The 9,961-nt window shown below is 41.7% G+C and overlaps 1 protein-coding gene across 1 annotated transcript in view; it reads left to right on the plus strand.

The window, feature by feature from the left end:
- Nucleotides 1-360, plus strand: part of SLA2 (Src like adaptor 2) — a 43,463-nt gene extending 43,103 nt beyond the window's left edge. Inside the window, exon 8 of the mRNA XM_082271757.1 lies at nucleotides 7-360. Within this exon, the coding sequence (XP_082127883.1) occupies nucleotides 7-151 (145 nt within the window). The 3' untranslated portion in view covers nucleotides 152-360. The remainder of the gene's footprint in view (nucleotides 1-6) is intronic.
- The last annotated feature ends 9,601 nt before the right edge of the window (nucleotides 361-9,961 follow it).

Below are 9,961 nucleotides of genomic sequence, written 5' to 3' on the forward strand. Positions count from 1 at the left end.
TTTCAGCTCTGCATTGTTTGCTGAGGACAGCAACCTGAGTGAAGATTGCCCGGTCAGCTTAGGACTCAGAGAAGCGGTCAGCTCATACATGTACATGACAGAAGACAAGGACTCAAAGTCAACAGAGAGAAAACATCTGTGGAAACCATAGAGACTAATTTCCTCTGCTACAGTTCTGTCAAGCCACTTCACTGACTGGGAGATGAAACTGTGATCATTTTTCTCAAAATGAGAAAAAAAAAAAAACTAACAAACTTTAAAAAAGGATATTTAAATGGTTTGGTACCTGTTCAGCAAGATTTTGCAGGTCAATCCTTACTGACTTGTGCTGCTTAAAAGACTTTATTGCTCTCTATTTATTGCAGCTGTGCTGCTGTCCTTTGTATCTTTGTAATATGTTGTGTTTATTAAAAAATTTAATGATTATTTTAATTTAAAAAATTGACTCTTTTTATATAAAAGATACAGAACATAGCAGGTTGAGCCAAGGAAATGAGAAAAAGCTTATTGAGTTATTTACTATATACAGTGGGGAAAAAAATGATTTGATCCCCTGTCGATTTTGTAAGTTTGCCCACTTACAAAGAAATCAAGGGCCTATCATTTTTAGCTTTTGTATTTTAAAAGAGAGACAGAATATCAACTAAAATCCCAGAAAAAACACAAACGTTATAAAATGAGTTGCATTTCAGTGAGTAAAATAAGTATTTGATCCCAAGCAAAACATGACTTAGTACATAAGGGAGAAACCCTTGTTGGCAAGCACAGAGGTAAGATGTTTCTTGTAGTTAGTGACCGCGTTTGCACACATCTCAGGAGGGATTTTGGTCCACTCTTCTTTACAGATCTTCTCTAAATCCTTAAAGTGGAGTTCCGCCTCCCCTTCCACCCCCTCCAAAAATTAAAAGTCAGCAGCTACACATACTGTAGCTGCTAACTTTTAATATTTGGACACTTACCTATCCTGGAGTCCAGCGATGTCGGCACCACAGCTTATGTTTCCATTGGCTGTCGGGTGCTGCCGCCGCCATTGCCGATAAGGGAACCCGGCAGTGAAGTCTTGCCTACTGCGAATGCGCGCTGCGTATTTGGATTAGCCTGGCGGCGGGGGAGGGAGGAGGGGGCCAAACTTCCGAGGGACGGTGCCGTTCCCAGAAATGGGGATGGGTACCTGTCAAAAACAGATACCCGTTCCCCCCTCCCCCCTGAAAGGTGCCAAATGTGGCACCGGAGGGGTGAGGAAGCAAATGAGCGGAAGTTCCACTTTTGGGTGGAACTCCGCTTTAAGGTTTCTTGGCTGTCGCTTGGCAACTCGAAGTTTCAGCTCCCTCCATAAATTTTCTATAGGACTGGCTAGGCCACTCTGTGACCTTAATGTGCTTCTTCTTGAGCCACTCCTTTGTTGCCTTGGTGATATGTTTTGGGTCATCCATGACCCGTCTTCAGTGTTTTGGCTGAGGGAAGAAGGTTCTCATTCAATGTTTTACAAAACATGGCCCCATCCATTGGCCCCTCAATGCAACAAAGTCGGCCTGTAAGTTTAGCAAAGAAACAGCCCCAAAGCATTATATTTCCACCTCCATGCTCGACTGTAGGGATGGTGTTCTTAGGGTCAAAGTCAGCATTTTTCTTCCTCCAAACATGGCGATTCGAGTTAATGCCAAAGATCGTGGTTTTGGTCTCATCTGACCACAGCACTTTCTCCCAATCCTTCTCTGAATCCTTTAGATGTTCATCGGTAAACTTCAGATGGGCCTGTACATGTGCCTTCTTGAGGAGGGGGACCTTTTGGATGCTGCAGGATTTCAATCCATGGTGGCTTATTGTGTTACCAATTGGTTTGTTTGGTGACTGTGCCAACTGTTCCAACTGGGCCTTAATATCAAGCTCTTCCCATGTAGTTTTAGGCTGATCCCTCACTTTTCTCATGATTATCCTTACCCCAGAAATCTTGCATGGACCTCCAGACCGAGTGCGATTGATGATTATTTTGTATTTCTTCCATTTTCGAATATTCACTCCAACAGTTGTCTTCTTCTCCTTAACAAACTTCTTGCTGATGGTCTTGTAGCCCATTCCAGCCTTGTGCAGGGTCTACAATCTTGTCCCTGACGTCCTTTGACAGCTCTTTGGACTTGCCCATAATAGTAAGGTTTGAATAGAAGAAAGAGATTTTGTGGACAGGTGTCTTTTATACACCTAACGAGCTGTCGTTAGAGAAACCTTCCTAAATTGACAGGACTAATCTGTATATCACATGAGCACATACTGTAGCCAGTCTGTGGGAGCTAGAATTATTGTTGGTTGGTAGGGGATCAAATACTAATTTTACTCACTGAACAGCAACTCAATTTATAACATTTGTATCATGTGTTTTTTCTGGATTTTTGGTTGATATTTTTTGTCTCTATCATTTAAAATACACCTATGATTAAAATTTTAGACCCTTTATTTCTTTGTAAGTGGGCAAAGTTACAAAATCTGCAGGGGATCAAATAATTCATTTCCCCACTGTTTATCTAAAACCTAAACATTTTTCTTTAGCATAGGTGTGCGCAGCCTATTGCATTAGGGTGTGCACCCCAAAGTTTAAATACACATGCATGTGTTTGCCTACATGTATATGGCCCCGGTACAATACTCTCCCTGCTGGCAAAGTGAAATAGAAGTGTGTGGCACTTCTCTTATGGCAGAGCAGGTCCGAGGGAGATCTTTCCCATCTCCTCACTGGCAAACAGAGCGATAATGCTAATGTGCCCTAGGTGATTAGGGTGTGCCCAGGCACACCCGGCACACCCTGTGCGCACGCCTATGTTCTTTAGTATACAGTAGAATGGTTAAAAACTTTTTTGTGTGGTTGCTGTCTGAATTCCATTGGTGAGATATAATTATTTATTTGAAAAAAGGGGGAAGATACTGGCCGCTGCCAAACTGGTGGGGTGTAAATAAATGTAGGGAAATTGATATAAATAATAAGTATAGATATCTCTCAAAGGAGTGGTGCAAATGATAAAGTGCTAAATGCGATATGATGCAATAAATTGAAAAAGTTGTAAAAATGTCCTAAAGAGAAATATCTATACTTTTTATTTATATCAATTTCCCTACATTTATTTACACCCCACCAGTTTGGCAGCGCCCAGTACCTTCCCCCTTTTTTCTTTTTTCCAATTGGTATTTTGCCCCTTTCAGAGGCATATACTTTCTTTTGAAGGTAGGCTGCAGCCGCCCATTTCCCTACTCTTTTCCATCAGCGCGGATTCTTTACATTTTCTAATATTTATTTATTTATTTATTACAGGTACTGTCAATTTATGCAGCACTTTTATATATACAGTATATTGTACAGCCACATCAGTCCCTACCCTCAAGGAGCTTACAATCTAAGGTCACTCACATTCATACTGTACATACGCATCTCCTTTTGCCTCAATATAAGTCCCCGACACACAAAAGAAAGTGGGAAGAAATTTCTCTAAGCTCCCATTCACATTTAAGTACTTTGTCATGCGATTTGACAGGTCAAATCGCATGACAAGTCGCATCCTATTGCCGGCAACGGCAGTGTTCAAATGAATGCAATGCCAACTTTGTGGTGCCGCATTGATTTGAAAAAGTAGTACATACTCTTGCCGATTTCAATAGACATCTGTGCATGAAGCCGCACAGATGTCTTCAAAGTTGCAACCAAAGTCACCCTGAGATGCAGCTTCGAAATTGTGCAATTTCAGGTGACAGCGCATGATTTCAAAGCCACACTCAATGTGAACTGGGGCAAAAGCAAAAGGAAACTCACTCTAAAACAGATGTCACTAAAACATGTCCCCCCCCCCCTTCTCAGTGCCACCCCTTGTCTCCAGCCGTACCCACCCCCGAGTGCTGTCCCTTGGTTCCACCCCACTACCCACCCCCTGGTACTACCTCTTTTAGAGAATACAAAACCAGGTATAATTTTTTTGTGCTAAGTAATTTGTCCACAGTGCAACAATAGAACCCCCACAACAAAATAACCCCCTCCCCCCCCAGCAACACTAGATCAACCCAAGCAAGAATAGGTCTACCAGAAGCAGCCAGTATCAATAGATCCTCCAGCACACCCCAACACCTCTGCTATTACATATATTCAGTGCTAGAGGTGCTGGCCTGGAACTGAGTTCCCCTGCATTCCCACTGAAAAAAAGCCCTTTGGGTGAAGACTGTTACAATCCTAAACAAATTGAAAATAAGAACCACATTCTATCAATGTCAAACTGTTGAGTCACCACCATAGGCCATGTCCCTCTAATGCTTTTCAACCCAAGGCAATTCTCAGAATAAAACCTAATGGGGTGAAATGTGTTAGAAAGACATGGCCTAAGGTGGGGATTGTGTTTGAAGCCAGCTACATTGGTTAAACTCAACAGCTTGAGATTTTTGCTTTTTAATTTCACTATGTATGCAGAGTTGGATGAACTCATGTAGACCAAAACCCAATGCAGTGGAATATTTATGAGGCAGAGTGGAGTTTGGAGTGGTGCAGCTTTCTTTCCTTGAATCATTGCAATCTTAAAGAGATCACTTTGTCCATTCAGGGCAAGGATAGCATCTACACATAGCCTACCACCCAGCAAGGTATACTTACCCTTCCTAAATTTTACTACCCCCTACTCCATGAGTCCATCCTGAGTAACCTCCATTGGCAGATAGTGTCAGAGCTTACCAGAGTAGAGGACCTCACTTCCCCTTCCTTTCACAATACCATGTTCAGGCATTAAGAATGGCCGCTCAGGAGTGATCACTGTAACATGGTGGGCTACATGTTCCCCTTTACCTAAGAGCAATGCAGCAAGGGCTTAATTGGAGTGCAGGGGGGAATGGTGTGAAAGCATGAATTGGTGAGTATAACTTGCTGGGGATGGGATTGTTAATCCTGAATAGGTAAAGTGACAATGTCTCTTTAAGCCAAAGAATAGTCAAATATTAAGAACACATACATAAATCCATCCATAGATTCCCATAAATCCATCCATAGATTCCTTAAAAAAAAATCATTACATGTATTTTAACACAAAACCAGTTTCAGTGATATCCTTTATCTGCTAACATAAGTTGTTAAAGATGCAAACTTTCATGGCCCCTTAGGTTCCTCCCTCAAACTTTATAGGGAGGGACTTAAGGAGTCCCAAAAGCTGACATCTTTAAAAACTTAAAGTGTATGTACTGTAACTCTTAACAACTTCTACTATTCAGTCCCTGTTTAATATACCATTGCAATATATAATAATATACCATTACCATTGCAAGCATTATATTATATCTGTGCAAACAGTATCTGTTCGCAAATTTTAGAGTTTCCCAGGGTACTCTGCACACTTCCTGTATTATCCCACAGAGTCTATTTAACCCTCCTAGTTCTTAACTTGGAACTACAGAAAGATTAGCCTTTATGCTGTAGAGATATGGGAGTAGGCATTGTTAAGTGGGATAGAAAAAGACACTGGGTAGACCTGACAACACCAAAAAAAAAAAAAAAGTCCCAAACAAAAATGTGTGTTTTCAGCCCACAACAGGAATTAGAAGCTAAATGCATTTCTGGAAGATCAACAGGTGTTTTTCTCTACTTGTAGGCATGGGTGTCCGCAAAACTTTTTTCATGGGGGGCATCATTTTAAGGTCAGCCGTGTCATGCCTCTGTGCACGGGGCCACAAATCTCCTCAATTTCCTTGCCCCAGGCTCCCCCTCTCCTGGAATGATAGCACCAGGGCCTTGGGCTAAGGACAGTGGTCCATGCAGCTGCTGTTGTCAGTCACCACGCAAGCCCCGACTCGGGAATATTTATCCAGTTTTCAGAGCATTGATTGCTGCTCACCTGACCCGCCGCCTCTCTCCTCCTCTCGGCCTCTCCTCTTCCCTACCTCCTCCCCTCCTGACTGAGGTCAGCGGGGAATCCTTGGCCCTGCCTGCTGCAGGCAGCTGTCAGAAAGTGAGAGGAGAGAGCTGGTGGGTCACATGATCGGTGCTAAAACACACACAGACACAGGGGCACGGGCACACAGGATTTTTAAACAGACCAGACAGGATAGTATAAAGTGGCTTAACAACCACTTTAAAGGGGAAGTTGATGAGATTACAGGGAGGGGCACTTGCCCCCCCCCCCTTGCACCCCCATGCAGATGCCCATGCTTGTAGGGTCTTTAAAATGATAAAACATGGGAAAAGTACACTCTGCCACAGTACTCCTCTAAAGACCACTCAGTTCTGAAGTCCAAGCTGTGGGCCAGGTCTTTAGGGGACTTATAAAAATATCAAAACACTTTGATGGATGGATATTGGTCTGGAAGAGTAGACTTTCCAAGGCAGGCTGCATTTGTGTGCAGATTTCCCTATGTAATGCTCACATGTGGTGATGGAAAGAATTGAAATCCAATAAATGAAAAGAGTGAGCCAGGGACAGTCAGGCTGGGGAGGAAATGGATAGATGATGCTGGACATTCTTCAGCTAGGAAATATGGCTGGCTCTATCTGACTGGCTGCATCTTCTAATGCACACTGTGAGAAGCTCAGAAGGTGCAATGAAATCAGAGTAAGGAATTTCAGTACATGAGAGGGGCCTGTACAGCTGTGCAAGACAGAAGGTACAGCTGAAGTTTAACTTTAATAAGGGATTTTCATCACCTTGGTTGGGAAATCTCCGGGAACAGGAAACAAACATCTAACAAAAACCTGACACTGGTTTTAGCCCTTCCCTACTCTAATTAACATAACATTTTGGTTTATATACGCTTTAAACATACACTTTGCAGGCTAGTACTTTATTCCAGTCAGCTGATGTATTTTCTACCCATTAACACCCCAGAGTCATGGTCATTTTGACACAGCAACACCCCATGGTTGGTAACGTGGGCCCACCAAAGGTGTGGAGTTTAATCACCAGCTCCTAATGATGGAGATAGGCCAAGAGCCTTGATGGACCCAAGGCTCGTTCCAGGTCGCAGCCCTAAGGATCACTTCAACAAGGTTTGAGAGAAGACAGGAAGGCTACAGTATGGAGACTAAACACTAGGGGATTAGTAAGATAATAGTAAGGTCCAGGGAGGGGTTGAGGCAGGTGGCAAATAGGCAAGTAGTCAGGGTAATCCAGGTCATCAACAATCAGCCTCACAGTTAAGTATTATAACTTTTTGTAACAACAGTAGCTGGTGAAGACAAAGCTCCAGCCACTTCCAGGGCTGATAATTAAATACTCGTTGTATGGGAGGACACTCCCAGCGTTGTTTTGAAGTTCAGTCAAGGATTTTGCACATACCATTGGAAGTAATGGCTGAGATTCTGTGAGTACCATTCACAGAGCTTGCAAGAATTCTGAAAGTCCTGGTGGTCCTGGAGGCACTTGAATACATTTATTCATATTAGGGGTCTGCATTATTTTTTCCTACATGATTTTTGAAAGCTTTCAAACATTCTATTTAGACCACATTGTTCCATATCTATGATCTATCTATCTATCTATCTATCTATCTATCTATCTATCTATCTATCTATCTATCTATCTATCTATCTATCTATCTATCTATCTATCTATCTATCTATCTATCTATCTATCTATCTATCTATCTATCTATCTATCTATCTATCTATCTATCTATCTATGATCAGATTTTATTGACATGGCCCACACTGGAAAAGCTAAATTGTTACCCCGCTTCCCATAAAATATTCCATATATTTCACCGTGTTAATACGCAAGCCCAGATTAATTGACAACATACGTATGATCGTAACATGAAAAGACCCTACTTGTAATTACTGGCAATAACCTTTTAACCACTTCAGCCCCGGAGGATTTTGCTGCTCAAAGACCAGGCCATAATTTGCGATTCGGCACTGCGTGATTTTAACGGACAATTGCGCGGTCGTGCGACGCTGTACCCAAATGAAATTGATGTCCTTTTTTTCCCACAAACAGAGCTTTCTTTTGGTGGTATTTGATCACCTGTGCGATTTTTATTTTTTGTGCTATAAACAAAAAAAGAGCAACAATTTTGAAAAAATAACAATATTTTTCACATTTTTTTTATATGAAATTCTAAAAAAAAATGGAAAATCTAAATTTTTTAACATTTTAGGCCAATTTGCTTTCTGCTATATATTTCTGGTAAAAAAAATCGCAATAAGCGTATTTTGATTGGTTTGCGCAAAAGTTATTGCGTTTACTAACTACGGGAAAGATTTCTGTCATTTTTATTGTTTTTTTTTTTTAACGAGTAATGGCGGCGATCTGCAATTTTTTTTGCAGGACTGCGACATTGTGGCGGACAGATCGGACCCCTGACTGACATTTTTGACACTTTTGGGAGTACCAGTGATATTACTACAGTAATCAGTGCTATAAATATGCACTGTTACTGTAAAAGTGACACTGGCAGGGAAGGGGTTAACTTTATTGGTGATCAAGGGGTTAAGTGTGTCCCTAGGGGCGTGATTCTAACTGTTAGCGGGCGTGGCTAGTGCCATAGAGGGATTGCATAACCTCTGTCATTACTTCAGTGAGAACCCGATGTCAGCTCCGATGTCCGCCAGCCACTCGCGATCTCCCTCAGGAGAGGGAGAAAGACAGACGGCTGATGTAACACAGCCGTCTGTCTTTCTCCCACTCCTGAGGGAGATCGCGAGTGGCCGGCGGACATCGGAGCCGCCGGTCACACGTGCTGGCTAGGCAGGGAACAAGCGGGGGTAGGAGCTCGCCCCCTACAGGCTCTTTGGCAAGCAACGTAGTACTACGTCACTTTGCCTGTAAGCGGCTGCGTGCCACAGTAAATATACAGGAGGCGATCGGCAAGTGGTTAAAGTCACTTTTTAGTATTTACCAGGTAAGCAAGCCACCATTACCCATGAATACCCCCTCAAGTCTAATGACTATCAATAAAATACTTACGGTACTATATGGTCAGAAATGCATCCTTACCAAATTGCATTAACCAACCCCAATGGACCGTTACTATTCTTTTCAAGTCTTATCAGACAAATTTACACTTGACAATCCTCTGTAAGTAATCCTTCTGGCTCCTTTAATATGTAAAATGCAACTTGTCTGCCAGTCTAATAGGCCTAATCCACACATCCACACCTATGTTCACATTAAAAACTGTGTCAATATATATATATATATATATATATATATATATATATATATATATATATATATATAATATCCTACATAAATTGCCAACACACTTTACTGTCACAATTCCTGAAATTTAGTCTAACCTTTCATCTTAAAGGTGGAACTAAATTATGGATGCCACTTCTGATGTCAGTCATAGCTCTCAGCTGTACATCTTTTAGAAGTATTGTCCTTTTTTGTCCCTCTGTCCCTTTTCCCCCTTATTCCTTACTTTGGTCTGATATTAAGAAAATGCACTTTTTATCTACCAAACTTTAACCTGAGAGTGTTGCTTTTGTTATTTTGAAAAAACAGTATAAAATAAGTGGTGAAAGAGAACACTTATGGGGTCAACTAATATTTTTTTGCATGTGGCTTTCTTCTGGTTTGTGGAACTGGGGGCATGACGGGGTGTGTCCATTGCCTACTTGCCTACTTTGTGCTGAAATGTGTCCCCCTTGGGAGGTTTATGCAAGTGCAAGTGAACCTTTATGTAACACTTAGTTTATATCTATTGCCAATGTATTAAGATTACATTTTTGGAATGCTCATAAATGAGGGTCATAGTGAAACGTAGCCCATGTTTTCCATTTTTATCATCCGCCTCTGAGTTGCAGGTTCACACCATGAAGTTCCATTGTGCATCATGTTTCAAGTGTATGTAAGTTTCCATCAAAGTTCTATACAAGGCCAAAAACACCAGAAGAGGGGAAAAAGAGGGTCACATGGGTCTATCAACCACAGAGAGAGACCTCTTTGTATAAGATCATATCTGAATTTAAAGGAAACCTGTACTAGCAATTTCTTACTTGCTTTTG

Source organism: Pelophylax lessonae (assembly GCF_965119305.1).
Source record: "Pelophylax lessonae genome assembly, chromosome: 11".
In the NCBI taxonomy this organism is placed as follows: Eukaryota; Metazoa; Chordata; class Amphibia; order Anura; family Ranidae; genus Pelophylax; species Pelophylax lessonae.